The 22,279-nt window shown below is 33.2% G+C and overlaps 1 protein-coding gene across 1 annotated transcript in view; it reads right to left on the reverse strand.

The window, feature by feature from the left end:
• The window catches only part of LOC145263105 (cilia- and flagella-associated protein 298-like), a 69,040-nt gene that overhangs the window by 25,399 nt on the left and 21,362 nt on the right, over positions 1-22,279 (reverse strand). The window contains exons 7-8 of the mRNA XM_080120036.1: positions 21,269-21,364; positions 11,507-11,628 (exon numbers count right to left, since the gene is read on the reverse strand). Of these exons, the coding sequence (XP_079976162.1) occupies positions 11,518-11,628; positions 21,269-21,364 (207 nt within the window). The 3' untranslated portion in view covers positions 11,507-11,517. The remainder of the gene's footprint in view (positions 1-11,506; positions 11,629-21,268; positions 21,365-22,279) is intronic.

A 22,279-nucleotide genomic window follows, 5' to 3' on the forward strand; every position in this document is an offset into this window, starting at 1 on the left:
TACCTAACAATTTAATAAACAAAATTTAACTTGAAAATATTATGAAAAAAAAAAACTTTGTAAATTTAGTAATCAATTAAAAAAAAAAAAAAAAAGTAGAATTTTTACTTGATTAAATAATAAAAATGATTTTTTAAATTTAATTACTTTTACTGTGCAATCATTTATATCAGTTTGAAACAGGTTAAACAAAAAAAAACATTGTTAATGACCGTTTTGATACAAAAAAAAAAAAAAGTCCACTGATGTCTGTCCACTGCTATGAATTCAGAACAGAGACATGTGAGCAAAAAAAAAAAGAAAAAAAAAAGTCCACTGATGTCTGTCCACTGCTATAAATTCAGAACAGACACATGTGAGCAAAAAGAAAAAAAAAGTCCACTGATGTCTGTCCACTGCTATGAATTCAGAACAGAGACATGTGAGCAAAAAAAAAAAAGAAAAAAAAAGTCCACTGATGTCTGTCCACTGCTATAAATTCAGAACAGACACATGTGAGCAAAAAAAAAAAAGAAAAAAAAAGAAAAAAAAAGTCCACTGATGTCTGTCCACTGCTATGAATTCAGAACAGAGACATGTGAGCAAAAAAAAAAAAAAGAAAAAGTGAAAGTAGAATCAGGGAAACGACAGCTACACAAGAACCTACTCCCGTTTATAAAAAAGGGTTAATTTAGGGCTAGCTGGTAAAATTAAAGTACTATTTTTAATTTATTTTAAAGGCCCTCACTTAAGGGAGCGACTCATCAAGAATTGGTTTATGTTGGACTTGAACACAACCAAGTTGTAGTCAGCTGGGAAGCAGACAAACGGAAGAGAGTTCCACAGGCGTGCAGTTCTAAGAAAGAAGCTTTATTCATGGAATCTTTGTTTTGACTTAGGCACAGTCAGAGAGTGGGGAAAATTATTGATAGTAGATTCAGCTAGACTAGTGTTTTTTGTGAAAGATTGGCAGGGGGACCAGAGATGGGAGCTCAGATGAGCATTTGCCATGAAAATAACGATAAAACAAAGACAGGCTTGCAACGTTCCTTCTGTGGGAAAGAGGTTGCAGGGAAGAGAAAAAGGCATCCCTCACTAAGCTACGAAATCTATTTTGTACTCTGCCCATGAGAAGTATGTTAATATTTTAATTAACTAATCCACATCCTGAACTAATTTTTGTTAGTATGGAAAATGCTCCAGACAATACACGAAGCTACTTAATACAAGGGGCTAACAAGAATGAAAGATGATAACCAAAAAAAAAAAAAAAAACGGATCATTTAAAAATGTTATAAACACTCAAAAATTAACTAGAACATCCAATAATCAAATGCAACAATAAATTATGGATCACAAAAATAGGAAACTTCACTTTGACATTATTTTGGGATCCTCAAACTTTGCTCAGATGACCAACTTGATAGGTCTGTAGGTTTTGAAGAAGCTATATAAAGATATACTCGGAATGTTTGGGGCTTATGATATTCATGTTCTTTATCCAGAGAAGATACAATCAATGCAAGTAGCTTTTGTGATTTCTATACTGACTTGCTATATATATATATATAATTATTTTTTACTATAATAATTAAATACCTACAGACACTAGTGTTTCATCTTTTCGGGAATCTTCAGTGCAGGGTGTCACGATTACTAACAGTCGAACGATTCGAACCCCGTATCATGAGACATCTCTGGCTCGATTAGCGGAGACCTAATCCATTCGGCTACCATTAACCGCTTGAAATAACGTTGAATTTTAAACATCTTAATTTTAAGTGTTCATTTACATCAGTCAGACAGTGATCTAATCGTTATACGATGATCTACGCATAAGAGCTAAATTGACCGACTTTTAATTCAACTGAAAGTGCTTTTAAAGTGAACTTTGATTTTCTGGAGAGTTCATGGCAGGAAGATTCTGAAATTATATACAAAGGTCAGTTGATCAACTATGTACGGAATAGTCTGTAAAAAATATATCAAAGTTTTAAATTGGAAATATATAATGAATAAAATCTTGCTCACTGAAAAAAAAAAAATATATATATATATATAACATTCCAATTGTTTTCTTTTTTGAAAAAGAACATGCATTTGTTTCTGATGAGTTGTTTAGTGAGCATCTGCTCTTCAAAGAAACATGTGTAAGATATACTTCATGAAAAATATGAATGAAATATTATGAGTAAATTAAACATCTTTATGTTTAGGAATTATAACTAACGATTATAGATAGAAGAGAAAAAATTTTAAAAAAAAGAGACAATATAAAGATATATACTAATGCATATAAATTTAATCATTGATTCAATAGCGCGATTACATCAATTAGGAGTTTAGGATAAATATGTTTTTATACGATTAAATCGATATACATTAGTATATAGTTTTATAGCTATATACATTAGTATATAGTTTTATATTGTTTATCTTCTATATGAGCTCGACATCAATTTGTTGTGCTTTGCATTATCCCAAGAAGTCTCCTTTTAAAGAATTTTTTTTTTTAATTCTCTTTGGCTGCTCCCACACATATATATATATATATATATATATATATATATATATATATATATATACTTCCAGCAGGTTTATCTCTACAAGACGTTTAACCAGTGAATTTTTACTGTATATATCTAGGAATGTTGAAAATTTTGTTCTTTAAGAAAATAAAATTATTTTTAAAAGACATTCTGTATCTATACTCGTTAACAAATAAGCAATAAATAGATAAAGACATACACGTTTATATATTTTTCATACATTTATACAATATATATGTACACTAGCAGAAGTACCCGTTTATGACTAGGTTGAAAAAAAGTCTGCAAAAAATGGACTCTGATTTATGAAAGGTTATGAAATGAGAGTAAAGAGATAGCTTCCAAATTTTGGGGTATCAAAACTAACACAATCCCCTCAAACGAACATGAGGAGGCAGTAGTGGGAATCTTCATTGACACAAACGTATGAACTACTTAGGGTTTCTCATAAGTGACCCCCATGGGGCCCCACCTCCGTTGGTGGGGGTGAGAAGTGTAACCTATCAAAACCTCCCCCTCCAAATGGTGTGTTATCTTGCCAAATTTTGTAGCTCTACAATGTGAATATGCATAGGATTTCGCCCCTGTTGGTGGGGTAGAAGGGGGTGACTTTATCATATCCATTTCAGATCCTTGATACCTGTTCTATCATCATATGTGATCAGTTTAGTATAATAGTGAACCATATAGGAGCCTATTTGTGTACAAACACACACACACAGACGTTAAGCTTTATTATACATATATAATTACACATTTATTATACATATATAATTACACATTTATTATACATATATAATTAAACATTTATTAATTACACATTTGCAATCATGTTTCAATCAGAACTATAAATAGCCAGATCTCTTCAGATCAAAACCTTTTTACTACAACTAAAACAACTTATATCACAATCAGTTACACTACACACCAAGTAAGCCATCAACAGAAAATCCTGGTTGAGTTTTGGACACTTCAGTACGATATATCCCCGAGTTGAGATTTATCCTATTGAAGAGTCCAAAGGAGGCGAAATTTGTTCATGTGTGAGCGCTGTGTAAGTTATCTATCTGATTGCGGAAAAAAAAAACTGCGTTGTGTGTGCTATATTTTTAGTTGCATGCAAGCGACTCTATAAGTCACTCCATCGGTCGATCTGTCGGTCTGTCCGTAACACTTTTGTGCTTGGCCTTTTTGAGATCAAAGGTCTGTTGTTAATAGATGCTGTTCTTAGCTTTTTAAGCTTTTCTTGGCCTTTTCTCTCTGGAACCCGACACGAAGACCGTAACATACTACACTTTGATCTTGGCCAAAAGGCCAAGAAAAGCATCTATTAACAACAGACCTTTCTTACAGATCTGTTCTTACTACATGCTGTACTTATGTTTGTAACTTTGTGATATAAAGTGAGGGATCACTTTTCTGTATTAATTTAATGTAAAATGATCACCCACTTTACAACCAGTCAGTCTACAAGCTATTCTCCAGATCATTCAAGTTGTTTTTGAAGGATTTCAGTTATTTTTTAAGCATTCAATCATTCTTAAGGTCATTCAATTCATCCTTAAGTTCATTAAAGTCATTCTAAGTCATTTACTTTTTTTATTTATTTAAGTCATTTCAGCCCATTTTTCGATCATTTTAGTTTCTCTTTAAGAATTTCATGTCAATCCTACATTCACGCATTCATTCATTACACGAGAGCACGTGACTAATGGCTATCGGCCTTGTTTTTGGTGAGACTATATTTTTTTAACAATCTTGTTTGTAAAGCATAGTTTTCACACCATTTCAAAACATCATGGTTGCCTGAGTTTCACACCATTCTATTTAAGTGGCATTTTTAAAGATTCTGGGTTCTAAATAGGCCTGTGGAGTTAGAGTTGGAAACAGATAAAACCCATTTCTTCTGGTGTCATTGTTAGCGATACATGATGTAAAGTTACTTAAACCAAAAAATAACTACAAGAATCTTTCGGTTATTAATGACTTTATATTTGACTTTTTATGGTGCCAGCACTTGTTTATGATGAGACAAAGATTTTGCTGAGAGCTTTCAAGTTGGAGCCACTTTTCTTGTTTCTTTTTATATATATATATATATATATATACAGGGTGACCCCCCAAAAAAAACGGGACATTCAATTGTTTTTCTGAACATTTTACAGTCAATAGAGAAAAAAACGGCCAAAGACCCTAGTGTTTTGATGTGATGTTTTGAATATAATAAACTAGTTATGACCAAAGTTTCATTTCATTCGGACAAAACACTAAGAAACGGGGCCTAATTATAGTTGGGGCCCGTTTTTTGGGGTCACCCTGTATATAAAATAACAATATAGTTACATTCCAAGTTCCAAATATTTATTTTTCTTACCAAATTCTTTCAGCATTTCAAAACGTTGGCATAATTTTTACAGATCTGTTTCATTATTTCAGAAACAATCAAATTATTATCATTAATGTCAATATCAAATCTTTTCATGCATATACTCTTCAGAAAAAATTAATTTTTTCTTCTTATAAAAAGAATTAGGCATGACAACCTAATGTCCAGAAAAAAAAATGGAATTCCATAGAAAATTCAAATTCAGCATTGTGTGTTTTCCTAGGCCGTCATCTTGGAATATATATCGTTATCTAATTATTTGACTGGCAGTAATTATATCCTATGCTAAAGATTTCATAAGCATGAAATATGTGTCTGTAAGTAAAAAAAATTATATATATATATATATATTCCAGGTAGAAAGATATCCAAACATTAAGAATAATTGAATTTCAACAAGGGTTGTTGATAGTGCTCAATCAAAGAGAGCAAATTATATTTTTTTATTATTCTTTATGTAAATACAGTTATATCTTGCTACAATGTGCAGACTGTTTAAATCTTAAGAACTTTACCGTTAGCTCAAAATTTGAGAATTAATTTTTGTATTTTAATTTTTCTTGCCTGATGAAATCATATGTGATTGAAACGGTCTACACATCATAGCAAGATATTACTGTATTTACATAAAGAATAATAATATATATATATATATAAGTTAATTTTTAACCTTTAAAAGTATATAAAAAAAAATAAATTTTTTCTTCGTTGGAAACTTATTTTGCCAGTCAATCTTCTGCAATCGCTGAATCGATTTGTTTCACAAATTCACAATAGCCCTAATATTATTTCAGGGATCATCAGTTGTTTACCATGAAACACTGTTTCAGGGAGATATATGTGTGTGTGTGTGTGTATATATACATATAAATTCCATAGATTTTAGCCTGACAATTCTCTATGGGGATGAAATGCAGAATACACTGTGTAGCTTGATTGCCATATATTTTCAGAAATTACTACCCAGCTCTACTCACATATTGAGCACTATTGAAGTAAATACTGAAAAGTGATACATAAAATATTACATATCCTTATAAAATTTTATGTGGATACATGAAAGAATTATATACATACGCATGCATATATAATTGTATATTTATTAAAATGCAGCAATTTATAAGATTACATATGAAATGAGAAACAACATTAAATGTTTAACGTAAATAGAATTTATCCTGTGATGTTAGTTCGGGCATCTCAGAATGTAAAAATTGTAAAGTTATTGTGTTCTTTAGATTCGGTTTATTTAAAAGAATCTTATAATGAACAAAAAATCCAGAGTTTATATATATATATATATATATATATATATATATAATGAGAGAGAGATGAGTATCAGTTGAAGAGAGCTTGATATGGGTATCTAAAACGGTCCCTAATTATCAGGTTTGAAACCGACGGTACCGATGACTTGTCTCATCTAAACTTTCTGTAAATAAAACATAAATGTGTGTGTGTGTGTGTGTGTGTGTGTGTGTGTCTGTATGTATGTATATATATATATATATATATATTACTTGTGGTAAAAGATTTCTTGAATCGAAGTCGGACTTTTGAATTTCTGGAGTCAAGGTCAAATGCTTAGATTAATGACTCTGTAAAAAATTTTGTGTGTGTGTGTGTATATATATATATATATATATATATTATTATTATTATTAATGTTGGGACGATTAATTGGAATCAGGAATAATAAAATAAAAATAAAAATTTTGGGGTATCAGAATCAGAAAAAAAAAAAATGTGACTATTTTCCGATGCCAAAAACGATTCTTTTATTTTTTGTTTATTTTTGCTTAAAACTTAATTTTCTATGGCTCGTATTAATGATGAAATATTTATTGATTTTAAACTACCAGTAAAACTAAAATCTATAGATCACCCCCTACCCCACCCCACAAGTGTATTTTTATGCTTGTGAAAATATATGAACATATTACATGGGGTTTTGTGGTGACCCAGTCCCCCCCACCTCCAATATTTATGTTTACAAAATTTAAAAGAATCAGAACAGTAATTGTATCAGAATGGGGAACAATATTGGAATCGTCCCATCACTAATCAATACAATATATATTAGTTAACCTTCAAAAAAACAAGAGCAATTCATGACTAGGATGTTTTACCACCAAGAATTGTTTGGGTTTTAGCAATAAAACCTTACCATCTTTTGGGTTATGAAAAAAAAACAAAAGAAAGACTTTTGTTTGTTCAATAGTATGTATAAATTTGTTATATCTTGTTTATAAACTGTAAATAAAATACGATATATAATAAATAAATTTCAAATTTTATTGTTTGTTTCTTTTATTGTATAAACAAAGTACATTTATATCATGTTTCATTTTCAGAAATATTTGTGTGTGCTTGTATAACTCAGTAGACTAAAAGGTTCTTTCCAAAAACTGCTTACCTGTGAAACTGTTCTGCTGGTCTGCTTTCCAGCTGACTACAATATTGTCTTCATGTACAACAAAAACAAGTTCTTATTGAACCATCCTTGTAAATAATCTGATTATACCAAATTTCTGTTACTAACGATTACCACGCTATTGTCGCAGTGACTACAATACACACATTAGCCCTTATCCTTGAGTGGCCTCCTGGGAAGTCATTAGAAGCTTCTCCATCATCTATGACATGAGCCATCATGAAATTTTTTGATGCGTGAAATGAATTTGTCAGGACATCCAAATTTGGCCATGATCTTTCATAGACCTGTCCGGTTTACCATGTCAAATCAACAAATGTTGTATAAAGGTCCTGGTATTGTTCTTGACATTTTTCCTGGAGTTGATGAGCAGCAAATACCATGTCAACTGTACCACACCCTATACGAAAACCACATTGATTTTCCGGGAGGAGGTCATCTTCCAGATTGAGTAGCAGCCTTGCAAGAATTTCACCAGCTATGTTGCGAAGAGATATTCCTCTGTGGTTGTCACAGTTCTGTCTGTTTTCCTTCCTTTAGTAAATATGCACTAGGGATGCATCTTTGAATCTCTGGGTAATTAGGACCTTTGCCCAGAATGAAATGAATTACTCGTGTAGCTTTTTTGTCAATGTGGAACCACTTGTCTTATATATCTCTAAGGGTAGGCCATCAGAGTCTGGAGTTTTGCAACAAGAAAGATATTTTACAGCTTTCTCAACTTCCTGGATGGTGAGCAACTCAGCAAGAGTTTGGTTGGTATCAATTTGTGGAAGTTGTGTGATTGCCTCATCACTGATTGAGGAAGGCCTGTTCGGTACAGAGTTGAAATGCTTTGGCCACCTGTCTAAAATATTGGCTCACTCTGTTATCAGTTTCGTCTCATTAGCATTTAACAGAGGATTAGTGCCGATAGTGCGTGATCCATTGGAGTCATAGAAACTCTTTGAGTCATGTATATTTCTGTATTTCTAGAGATTTATTATTGAGTCATTTATCTTGTATTTTGCGCAGTTTTGTTTAAACAGTATTGTGGATTTTCGAAAATGCTTCTTTTATTAAGGCAGAGTTTGGATCTTGCTGAAGTACATTGTGACACTTGTACTTTTTTGTGAATATTTGATGTATTTCCTCATCGTTTTCGACAAACCAATCCTGATGTTTCTTCCGGGATAGTCCAATCATTTCCAGTGATCACGAAGCTTTTCCAGTTGTCTTTAATATCAGAATAACCAAACTGTATTTCAGTTAGTCTGACATTAAGATTATTCACAAGTAGGGTTGCATTTGCTTCCACTATTAGTTTGGAGATGTTAATGCTCTTGGCCATCTTCTTTTCTTGAGGCTGCTGCTTGGCTACAATGCTGAGTTATCTTGGCGATAACAAGTCTGTGGTCCAGCACTCCGCACCACATATGGCCTTGGTAATCAGAACATCTTGTCTGTCATTCTTTCTGGTGATTACATAGTCAATGAGATGCCAGGGCTTAGACCTTTGGTGCATCCAGGTGGTTTTATTCCTATTTGATTGCCGAAACACAGTATCGATGATTAGAAGATCATGAGTGATGCAGGTCTTTAGCAGAAGCAATCCATTACTGTCACACTTGCCAACTACATTTCTACCAATAGTTCCTTCCTAAGTTTGGCAGTCTGCACAAACTCTGGCATTAAAGTCACCAAGAATAATTTATCTCCTTTAGGAACTGTTCTCAGGAGGTTTTCTAGCTCTTCATAGAATCTGTCCTTCACCTCGTCCAGATTGGTCATCATTGGAGCATATGTGCTGATTAGTCTCGCATGACTCCTCATCCCAACTGGTAAGCACATTGTCATTAGATAATAATTGGTCCCATCAGGTAGGGAAAACAGTTTTCTGATGTGTTTGGTTTTAATTGCGAATCCCACTCCTGCCTCTCTACGTCCGCTCCGGAAGATATAGCCGCTTTTTTTCCTCTGTGAGTTTCAGACAGGGCTGCTATATCTACATTATGGCGATCTAGCTCTCTGGCTACTAGAGCAGTTCGCCTTTCAGGTCTGCTTGCCTTTGGTTTGTCAATAAGAGTATGTTCCATGTACCTATGAGAAGTGAACTAATCGCTTATTGTTTTGTTCTTCGACCGCTGAATGCTAGATCCCTTCCAGTTGTGATAAACTTGCTCGGATGTGATTTCTAGCCCTTTCTTCATGCTATGGAAGTGAGCAGTACATTTCTAAAAAGGGCTGCTCAGTCACTCAGGAGTCTGCCAGGTTCCTCTGCTGCTTTGGTCTGAAGGAAGACGACCACATAGCCTGAGCCACCTGTGTGTGCAGGTTTGCATGCTGTAGCTGCCAGTGTATCCACACCTGTTATGTTGACACTCTCCCGTCACCACGTCCCACAACTTCTGCAATATCATGACTTGCACGTGAATTTGTTTAAAGTGAAGAGAATTTGTGCAGCATTGTCCACACTCTTTCACTTGGAAAACAATCTGGATCCAATGGCAAAACACAGTCAGGACAACTGGAGATTGTTCCAAGTGCAGGAATTGCTAGAAACTTGCCAGAGTTTGGTCAAAGTAACTACCTACGGGGCTTCACTCCGAATTTTCATTCAGAGTTGTTTCCCTTAGATTAGACTCCCTTTCAGTGCTGACAAGTTCAACCGACCCGGGTTTGGAATAGGAGTTTTCCTTCTCATACATATATATATATATATATATACACACACACAGAGTACATACAATTGAAAAGTTACCCAGTGTCGCCCAGGTAAAAGCATAAATAAGCGGTAAAAAAGAAAACCTTGCTGAAACAAGGCATTAATTCAGAAACATAGAAAAGGGATGTTGGGTTTACTTTCGGCAGCTGTGTAACACTTGCTTCACTTATTTTGTCCTTTAGTCCTCACATTTAATGAGCAATGTTTCTGACAAAGAGAGAAGAATTGCTGTTTTATGAGTTGTAATTGATCCAATTATTGTTGGCTAGTTTTTAACCTTGAAGTAGCATTTTTTTTTTTTTTTTTTAGCACTTTACATCAAGTAGCTTCATGCTTTGTCTGGAGTGATATCCATAAAAAAATTAATTCAAAGATTAAAAAAATTTTTAAATTCAAATGCATAAGAAATATATGAACAAAATATTTAATGGTTACAAGTCTTCCCACTGAAAGAAGAAGGGAAAAAAACTGTAGCAATTAGTGATGGGAAGAGTCCAATATTTTTCCCCAATTCCAATACAATTTACCGATTCTTTATAAATCTCTAAATATTTAACTATAGAATTGTTCAAGAATGAGAGTTCATATAGAAACGTTGTTTTAATTTGAATAAAATAAAATACACATCAAATGCGCTTGAAAGCCAAATCACAACGTAATATAAGGAAAATAAACAAATATTTTACTTGTTTGAAATTTATCACAAATATATTTCGGAGGTATACTCCATCTTCAGTGTTTTTTTCCTTTTCTTCTTCTTTGCCATGTTAAGTTGGAGAAAGAAAACAGACTCCTAGCTCCAAATTTACAACATGGCAAGGAAGAAGAAAAGAAATAAAAAGAAACAAAACACTGAAGATGGAGTATACCTCTGAAATATATTTGTGATAAATTTCAAACAAGTAAAAATATTTGTTTATTTTCCTAATATTACGTTGTGATTTGGCTTTCAAGCGCACTTGATGCGTATTTTATTTTATAGAGTTGTTATTTATTTCCGATTATTGCAATGTCAAATGTGCAGATATTTTCTCAAGCATCAAAATATACTTGTATGAATGTGATCGATCGGTTTTAACTTTACTGATAATTTAAAATCAATAAATATTGCTTCATCATTACTATCAGCAGTGGAAGATGTTGTTCTAAACAAAATCAAATAAGACGAAGACAACTAAATGAATCGTTTTGCCATCAGAAAATCGGTACAAATTTTTCCGATTCCGATACCCCTAAAGTTCTTATTTTTCCAATTCACCAATTCCGATCAATCGTCCCAACACTAGTAGCAATACCAACTGACTGAATTACAATACAGATGAACACATACACACATGAATAGCAGGTGTGAGTCACTGCTCGCTCGATGTTGCCCATGCCAGAGTCTTGGATAATTGCAGCAGTTTGAACACCAAATGTGAATAAAAAAAAAGATGGAGGTAAAAAATACTTACAAAATGTTTTATCACCGTGGTCCCCACTTGATGTCTGAAAGACCCTGGAATTGTTTCTTCAGCATTTGATTATCGGCCCATTTTGCATCTAGGTAAGAGTCATCCATGTCTGCCGATAATTTCTATTTAAAAAATAAAAAAAGAAAAAAGATTTTGGTACTTATTTAGAACTAGCGGGGGTACCCGGCGTTGCCCGGGTGTTTGGAGGTGTAAAAGAAAAAAAAAATGTGTTAGTAGTCAGGCAGGCTTGAACACGTGATGCGGTCACGTGAAGGCAGAAAAGAAAGTGAAAGAAAACGTGACATCTTACCGCTACACGATGAGGCCATAGGAAGTGAAAAGCATTCAAATTTAGCAATGTCAATCAAAAAGTTGACTTTCTAAGTGAATACGCAGGTGCAGAAATGAACGTTGGCTGAAGACCAGTTCAGCATGGTTTCATTTATTTGTTTCCCCACAATGTTGGGGAAAACCAACTCCCCACAAAAAGGGAGTGTCTAAATAAATAGCAATTGTCTGATATGAGGGGTTTTCCCTGACATTGATCAAAGCTAATTGCTTTCTGGACGTCCCAACACGAAAGGCCGGGAAGCTGCCTTCACTTTCGATTTAGTTTCGTTTTTATACTAAAAAGCCGAACAAACACACATGATGAAGGAATAGCATGAATTTTATAAAAGTCGATCAAAATAAATCTAGAGACAACGTTTCTTCGTAAATCATAGATATTATAATCTAGGGAGTATATAAAAAGTTCTAAAACATAGTAACCCCCTCCCCACGAGAACACCCCGCGACAAAAGCCTTTGATGGACATACAAAAACGCGCACGTCACTTTTGCCTTTTATATATATATATATATATATATATATATATATATATATATAGAGAGAGAGAGAGAGAGAGAGAGATTATACTTAATTAAAAAAGCAAAAATTACATTTAAGAAATCGGGTTTGTATTACTGTACACATAGATTCGATAAAGTTGTCAAAAAAACAAATATATAACAAATAAATGTTATCAAAGGCAAGATAAGTTACTTTTATTCCAAACTGGATATATTTTTGTGTTTTTATTCAATGTAACATGTTTATTCAGCTCGAAAAAAAACTAGACAAAATACTGTCGGAAACTCGCTCAATATATATTACCGTGACATAGGTTGACATATATTCGGTGGGCTTTTAATAGTATTTTGTCTAGTTTATTATTTATAACACCTTTTCCCAAGCTTACCGTGTTAAAGAGAGAGTCGGAGGCCATTTTGAATTTTCCAATACATCAGTAAACACTGTATGTTTTTCGAGCTGAATAAACATGTTACATTGAATAAAAACGCAAAAAATATATCCAGTTTGGCTGAAAAGTAACTTATCTTTCCTTTGATAACATTTATTTGTTATATATTTGTTTTTTGACAACTTTATCGAATCTATGTGTTCAGTAATACAACCCCAAGAAGTATTTATACTTTATATACTCGTCATAGAATGAAGATGTCATATTCCAAAAATTACGTAATTTCATCAAGTAGTTTTTTTTTTTTTTTAAAGCGTTTTCAATAGACTCTTTATTCAAACTTTCGATTGCAACAGAGTGCTTCTTACTGTACACGTTTGTATTGTCTATCGGATTTGTTTTTATTTATTTATAAATTCATTTACTAGATCCTCATTGAGGAAATCTACTACGGACTCATTCCATAGGGATGCATATGCAGGAGATATTTCAGAGCTTGAATCGGACCGACAAGTTATCTCCACACCCACAGAACAATTGCATGATGATGGTCATCTATGCAAGCAATGAACGAACATCATTCAATTAATCACTGAAACAATAGCAGTATCAGAATTTTGGGGGAATTTTTGACACCCCTAACAGAAAACTGCGATTAAAATATAGAAAACTCGTAATTTCTCTTTCTAAAGTGGGTTATTTATTTTCTTTATAGAATATGCTTCCAAAATAACCTATTTAAGTTGTTTAAAAAATAATAGAAATATTATTTTTTATTGTTTAAAAAACATTGTTTACAAAGTGCGTGCGTGCGCTCTGGGAAGCCATTTTGTTACGTAGTGAAATCAATTGATTTTTATGAGATGAATATTTTTCAATTTTTAAACTTTAAAAATCTATCAAAATTTTCCTATTCGTTCAATTGTTACGTTTTTTTCAGGGTGAATGTAAAATTTTATGCTCTTTCCGATAAACTAAATATAATATTTTAGACAAACGTTGTTTTATAAATTCACCCCCCCCCCATTTTGGAATGTCTATGAGAATTTTAATAATTAATTTTGTTTGGCACGTTTTATATATCACAAATTGAAGATAAAACATGAATAAATAAAATATTCAAATTTAAAACAACAAAAAATATCACTTATCTGTAAATTTACCGATAAAGTCCAAAATTTAAATCCTTCTTTTTTCGATAACCACGTGTTTTTTTTTTGTTTGTTTTTTTTTTACGTGGAAGCTTAATTTTTGTTTAGAATGTTCCAGTAATTAATCGTCGATCAGTTTATATTTTGATATTTAATTCCTGGTTTCCTTTTTTTCGATATAAAAAAAAAGAAAAAAAGTCTTTAAAGAATTTTATTGGAATAATGGTGAGTTTTTTTTGTTTTTTTTTACTACCCGTATTTTTTAACTTTCTGTAACTGATGAGAAAGTTGTATTTAAATTTTATTTTGACTTTTTAAACTTTATTTGAGTAAAAAACATTAATTTTTCAGGTAATTTCTACACTTTATCGCCGAAAATGTTTCGGCGATAAAAAGTTACGTTTGTATTATTACTGTCTCTGTCTGTACACATAGATTAAAAAGAAAGTGGTCTAAAAACAAAAATAAAGCAAATAAATGTTATCAAAGGCAAGATAAAATAAAAAAAACTCGTAATTTCTATTTAAAATTACGGCCAAATCTGTTCATTGCAATGTGGCCATAAAGTGGGTGCCCATTTGACGTCACATCATTATAGAAAAGTGACCCCCCACTTTGTGACCATTTGTAAAATTTTTTATCTTGGAAACTACTAGTTTCGTTTGCCGTATATATAAATGGTTATTTCCGTTTTCAGCGCCTCCGAAAACCTTTAAAAGTGGAAAATTTGAAGGAATATAATCCAATATCGAGATTATTAAGGTTTCTGAATTAGTGTTTTTTTTTACACTTATAGGCCTCCGTACATAAGTAAGAGATAATTTTTCACTTCCGGTGTCGTTACAAGTTGCTTGAAATACACTCGTGGTCGCGATGTGTGTTGGAAAAATCCTTCCATTTAAAAATACATGGATTATAATACATAAATATGAATAAATTCTCATACAGAAAGATTAAAAGAAAGCATATCTTACTCATAGAGCAGGTGAGTGACATTTTGCCATTTGAAATATATACCGTAAGATTCAACTGTGTTACTTGTTCGACAATCCGTGATATTTTAAGTGAAGAAATCGAAGGAAAAATAAATAAAATTGTTTATTTCTCTATTAAAGCTTTTATGATATTAAAATTTGGTCTTTGCTCGTTTTATTGAAATAAAATTTACGGGTTTAAATTACGTTTTACTATTATTAAAATCTGATAGAAATATAGGTGTATATTCAAAATGGCGACTCGCCTGAACATTTCCCCAAAATTCTGATACTGCTACTGAAACAAGTTGCCAGAGATTACCAATCACGTAATTAGTTGTTTTTTTTTTAAATAAATAATATGGATGCATTTCTTAATTACAGTAGAAATAATGGATGGTATGGTCTGTAATAGGAATTTCAAGATAAAACGGTTTAGCAAATGATGGAAGTAAAATTGACCCAGCCCTCAAAAGCCGAGATGTGGCAACCTTTTCTTTTATGGCGATTTTATGTCTAAGAGTCTATGAGTAATTAAAAAAAAAACACCAAGGGGAGATAACTTTTGCACAAAGTTATTTCCCTATCATAAGTATTTAATTCTCATCTTTCTACATCAAATTTTTTAAGTGTATATGCTTACTCAATAAAAATGTATATATTTAAAAATTTGTATGTACAGAATTCACCCTAAAATTAATTAACCGATCATTGTGAATTTTGGAACACGGCTACTAGTCCAAATCTCGGTTATAATTATTTTACTTTAGTTTTATGTGTAAAAAGGTGTAAAAAAAAAAAAATAAATAAATAAAAGGGATTGAAGTCCTTTGTAAAAATTCAGAGACCACAGATTTTTTGTATTCCAATGACAATTTACTTTTTTTGGGAACGAATATAAGTAAAATAAAAATAGAAATGAAACAAGTGAAGCATTCATGGTCCATCATGAGTGCACAGTGAACGAGGCATAAAAACAAAAATGACTAAGTTCAGCATTTGCTCCCCCCCCCCATTTAGCTCCGAAAGTCCTCAGGGGACGTCAAATCCTGGTGAAAATGAACAAACAGTGTAGTTTTAGGCCTTAACATATGTAAATTTGAGTTCTGCACTATGCAAAAAAAGAAATGACTTAGTCCATCATTTGTCACCCCCCAGTTAGCCCCAAAAGTCCCCAAGGTCTTAACATATTTAAATTTAAGTTCAGCACCATGCAAAACTGCTAAATAGACATACACAGAAAATTTTGAACAAATATGGTAAAATAGTCCCAAAAATGAAGTGCTTTTATTAGCCCTAAAAGAGACCCTGGGGCACACCCAAGAGTTATCGCGAAGTATACACAAACAAAATTATCTAGAAATCAGTTAGTTACAACTTTTCAGAAAGTTTTATAAAAATTCAAGGCATCAATTTTTTTAATGACCACAAAAGTGCCAATTTTAGCCATTTTAACCTGAAAGGCACCTTTATGGGCGCAACTGGAGTTTTTCCCGAAAATCTGTTGTTACTTTTTTTACTCATATCATGTTTAATGTTTGTGCAAAATTTCAAAAGAGTCCAAGGCGTAGTTATTGAGAAAAATGCGGACGGACGAACCAACACGAGTGAATTTACACTCCTTTTGTCGAGGGACCAATAAAAAAAAAAAATGAAAAACTTTAAGGACTACCCACTTATTTTGTGCTTCCTTTTTTAAAATAAATTTGTTTTTTTTTCAAAGTGTTTTTAACATGTTTTATTAACTACTTGTTCTTATATATATATATATATATATATATATATATATATATATATATGCAAAATTAAAAGTAGATATATATCTATGCACAATTAAATGGGAAAATGTTGTCATCTCAGCTAATCCACGCACCTTGAGTGCAGATTTGTCTAATCATGGATCTGTTATTGCATTTAGTGAAAGAGAGTTTTTTTTTTTTTTTTTTTACAAAGGAGTCACCACTTATTAAGACCCAAAGGCCATTCGAGGATAAGGGTTAATGAATGTAAGGTGGTAGTGTAGTAATTGTTAATGGTGTAAGTTGAGTAAAATTTGAATACTTAAGGGGATGGTTCAACAAGAACTTGTTTACATTGGACTTGAAGGCTATGATATTGTAGTTGGCCGGGAAACAGGCTAATGGAACAGTGTTCTACAGGTGGGCATTTGTAAGTAAGAGCTCACCATTCACCATTATACAACATGACACTTCTAGAAACAGCTGCTTTACAATTTAGCCCCGGATGTAAAGGGAGGCAGCTTGCAATGCTATTAGAAGTAGCATCGCATCGCTTCCGTTAAGTCATGAAAGACAATAGGTAACCCCTGTAAGGGTAGCTAGCGTGTAATTGTTAGGCAAGGGTTGCGCAATCCCCAACCACACTTTTAAGTTAGCAATGCTTGAGTACAGTGGTAATAAGTCCAGGACAACTGGAAACAATGCAGAGATAAGCAGAGAGCACATACAACACCTGGAATTCCCAAATGGTTACCCATTTTAGTACTGACTAGGCTCAATAGTGCTTAACTCCAAAAGAAATCTAAAAGGAATCTTCATCATTAATCGCTTCACAATAGAAATACTGTAGAACAATAAAAGTGAAGGAATTGATTTGTCTTGTCACCGTTTCCGGTAGCAGCCATGCCAGAAGTTAGGAAGTATGTTAGCTTACTATAACCTTTTATTTTTTTTATTTTTTACAAGTCACAACTTATCAAGCCCTGAAGACCACTTGAAGATAAGAGTTGATGAGTGTACAGTGATCACCAGGACAACGATATAGTAATCGTTAGTGATAGAAGTTGGGTAGAATTTGATTATTTAAGGGGACGACTCAACAAGAACTTGTTTACATTGGACTTGAAGACGGCCATACTGTAGTCAGCTGGAAAACAAGCCAACAGGCCAGCGGAACAGAGTTCCACAGGTGTGCAGTGTCCTCCTAATTCGTCCTTCTTAAAGCAGCTACTTCCTTCATGTGCAAATTGATATGACATAAAAACAATCAATTTAAAAAGTTTTTTTTATTTTTACTTCTTTATGTTTCCTCAATTCTGTCAACTGACAGGCCAAACAGATGCACTGCTACTTGTGTGAGTGTTAGATTGCCAGGTGACCCCGGGAAGAGAGGCATTCGATGGGTGATACACACGCAGATTGATTCCATGGAGGAATGTGGGATCTTCTACCATTGTCTACTGGAATGAGTAATTTGACCCAGAAATATGTGAGAGGATATCGGTCAAGGGATTTGAGACAATAGACAATGGGGAAATATTAAACATACCAGGGGAAAAGAATGTTAATATAAATCATCGCAAACAGAAAGTGGTGCAGTCGATCAACGAGAGAGAACAAGCTGACACTTCTTCACTGCCAACATCCACACCAACCCTATGCGCCTTCACTGATGTCAAAACACCAATCATAACTTAAAAATCCAAAGCTATTTGTCAGTGTGAAATAACACCAAAATATCATTTTATAGATCAGCTGTGTTGTGTTTTATTCATTGTCAATGTGTATATATCATAGACCAGTGACTAAAGTAGATTCAACAATTATATAGACTGAAAAGTGCATCTTGAATGACCGGCCGCAGTGAATATATACAGGGTCCGTACAGATTTTCAATGTCCATTTTCAAGGCTTTTTAAAGTTTTTCAAGGCCTTTTCCAGATAAAATTCAAGTTTTCAAAAAATATTTGACATATAAACAATAATATAATAAACCAAAAACTTAATAATTGATAACAGGAAAAGTCATTTTCATCTTCTCTTATATAAATCTCACCTGTCTGTTTAAATGTATGTATGTATGTATGTATGTATGTAAGGGCGAATGAACTCTTTTTCTGGGTCAACGGCCAACTAGCACCGTGTATATTTGTGTGTGTATATGTGTATTGGGATAGAGAGGGTTCCCGTAAGCCGTGGTGAAGGCAACCTTTCTAGGAGAAGCAAATCTCTGATTTAAAAAACCATAAAGCGGAAGACCAGTACCCGCATTAAGCTGATCTGCAGTTTAATTTGTTGCTGGCTATCTTGCTCTTGCTTGTTGCTGGATCTCAACATTTTGAACCGAGAGAAAGACTTAGCTGTCGTACAAAGCTAAGACTCTGTAACATCATATTTGTATAGATACTTCCTCAGACATTTGAGCTCATGGATTTTAAATGTCTGAGGGAGTGGCACTCGTCTGACAAGACGTTGCAATCATCATCATGTATGTATGTATGTATGTATGTATGTCTGCCTAAAACTTTCAACAGAGGCGACGGATTTTCACGAGATTGGTATCATTTTGAAGTTTGACCCTTCAGACGACAAATATCGAAAAATTGGCCAAAAACATTAATTCCTTCACCCTCAACTGGGTAGTTTTCTATAAGGAGGATCATTTTTTTTTTTTTGCAAGTCATTCAACCCTCATGTAAACGACATCGCATAAAAGGCATTATTTCGATATCCCGTGATGTCACAACCGCGGTAGGTGCATCAATGTCTTTTTTTCCTCCGGCGCATTACAGGTTCAAGCCTACTTACTACTCCTATTGTTTTTGTTTTTTTTGCTTAACACACACCTCCAAATATTCAGACAACGCCGGGCACCCAGGCTAGTTTACATATAAAACAATATGCCTGTCAACAATCATATTTATATTCGTTGACCCACTTATATTTGACCAATCAAGCACAATTAAATGTTATTTTGCCCCTTGAGATTGGTCTATGCTATGTTCATTTTACTTTTCAATTTTTAATTTCACGTATTGTGGATACAAGTGTTATGTCCCTTTATCACAAAATTACCAGATATTATCATATGGAAAACATCAGGTAGCTTTGTAATAAAGGGACGTAACTCTTGTATCCAGAAAGTAATATGTAATTTCAAGACAATGTATTTAGATTTTATTTCAATATTTAAAAAATAGTTTAATGTTATTTTTATTGATACTTATAAAATAATTTAACAGTATTCATTTCGATTTTATTTTTAATCCTGTAACACAAATTTTTACTGGACATAAAGAGTACGATTTTCAAGACATCTATATATATAAAAGGCTAAATGTGTGTGACCATTTTGTGTATGTCTTCAAAAGGCTTTTCTCGCACACGCTCCCAGGTTCGTTACGATCACTTACAACTGTTTATATAGGTCCTAGATAATAATATCTAGGATTTGGGAAAGTGCGTCGCATCTAGATTTATTTACATCGACTTTTACAAAATTATTGCTATTTTGGCTTCTCACGTGTTGATTCGGCTTTTTCAAATCTAAGTAAGGTTTCTCGGCATCATGCCGGGAAACGTCCACAAGCAATCAGCTTTGATCAATCTTGTATATCATCTGTTGGGGGGGGAAAAAACAGTCAAATTTGAGTAAACAAACCCAAACGCTGCGTGACTTCTATTTGACCTTCTTAATTAGGTCAAATGGAAGCAGCAGAGTTAACTTTTGTTGCACACGCCTGTTTTTATAGTTAAATAAATAAATTCAAACCTGTCTATGTTGTATGTCGCGGTGGCCCAATGGTTAACGTCGCACATATTTTTTTTTTTCACACATTAATTTCCAACTCCAGGGTACAGGTTCAATCCTCATACTCACCTACCAAACCATTTTTTTTTTATTATTTAACCCCTAGAGTTTTGATTTACCTCAAGACACCCAGGCATCACCAGGTACCCCCCGCTAGTCTATAATATAAAACTCATCTAACTGTTTAAATGTATGTATGTATGTATGTATGTCTGCCTAAAACTTTTGACAGAGGCGACGCATTTTCACGAGATCGGTATTGTTTTGAAGCTCGAACCTTCGGACGACAAATATCGAAAAATTGGCTAAAAATATTAATTCCTTCACCTTCAACTGGGAAATTTTTTACAGGGAGGGGTTGCTTTCTTCGCTGATATTTTCAAAAGTCATTCCCTCTTTTCGATTGACTAGCCTTAATTTAAACCTACGTCACTTCCAGTTTGACGATGAGTGCAACAGTAAAGACATCACGCATTTTTTTTATTTTTCATGTTCTTTTCCTACTTCGCGGTACAGATTCGAGCCTACAACCACTTTTTTGTTTTTTTGCTCAACACACACCTCTAAAAACCCGGGCAACGCCGGGTACCAAGGCTATTTTTTCATATTTTCAAGAATATTTCAAGGTAATAATAGAAATAAGGCCTTTTCAAGGCAAAAGTCAAAATTCAAGAATAATATAGTATGAATAATTTCTTTTCCTACATTTTCGTAGACATGTTCTGCTGATGATTTTGCTGATTATTGAAGAAATAAAAGCAATATCTTTTAATCGTGCACCCCTTCCGTCTACGAGTGAAAAGAAGAGTCTGCATGTACGCAGCAGACATATTGCTATACCTACCTTGGATTCTTCTTGTTTTCGGTAATAATAAGCCATCATTTGCTTCTGTTCATCTTCGCTAATAATAGGTTCTCGACAGGGAGCCCCTTGGCCCACCTGGATAAATAAAAAAGAAAACAAGCGATTAACATAACACTCTTCAAAGTTTGGAAACAAAAACTCACATTCCAAAAAACACTTTATTGCACACAAAAAGCAGAGGTTGGTATTTGGGCAAGAAAAATTTCTAAAAATTAATAAGCTGACTTCTGACTCAGTTTTAAAATACTCGATTAAAAGAAATCTGAGTTCTTGACCAGAATTCCGCCTCTATTAAAAAAAAAAAACAAATATAAAAAAAATCTGTACGATGTACATACCAGTGATGAAACGAAAACATCATATTCCAAAAATCATGTAAATTAATCAAGTAGTTTTAGTTGTATAAAAGAAAATCATGTTTAAACCAATAATTGAAATTTGTAGGCATTACAATATAAATATATTAAGTACGAATTATTGCTGAGTTATCTCCTTTGTTTTTTGAAGTGTTTTTCAAAATGGAGGGAGCTAAACAGTCACTTCTCGGATACTCACAAAATTTTATTTTCTTATTTAAAAATCAGACTACTTGATTAATTTATGTGATTTTTGGAATATGATATTGTTGTTTCGTCATAGGCATAATAGATCATACAGATTTTTCTTTATTTTTGTCTTTTTAATGTAGGAAGAATTTTTGTTTTTTTTTAATGTAGGGAAAATTCTGGTCAAGAACCGAAATTACTGATTCCATACACAGATTTCCTAACTCAGAGAAAGAGGAAGGAGAGATGTCTACAAAAATTTCTGCCTCCCAATTCGGTTTTAAAAATCTGACTCCAACAACACAAGTTCTGATTCCCAACTTAATACTTATGTTGGATGTGAGAAAGAAAGCATTTATAAAGTCAAAACGATTTCATTCTCAGTTTCTACAAACTGTTTTCATACTCAACACTATCATCAGGAGAGAATACACACGATTTCAGA

Source organism: Euprymna scolopes, chromosome 38 (assembly GCF_053919585.1).
Source record: "Euprymna scolopes isolate OS-2025 chromosome 38, ASM5391958v1, whole genome shotgun sequence".
NCBI classification, from domain to species: domain Eukaryota; kingdom Metazoa; phylum Mollusca; class Cephalopoda; order Sepiida; family Sepiolidae; genus Euprymna; species Euprymna scolopes.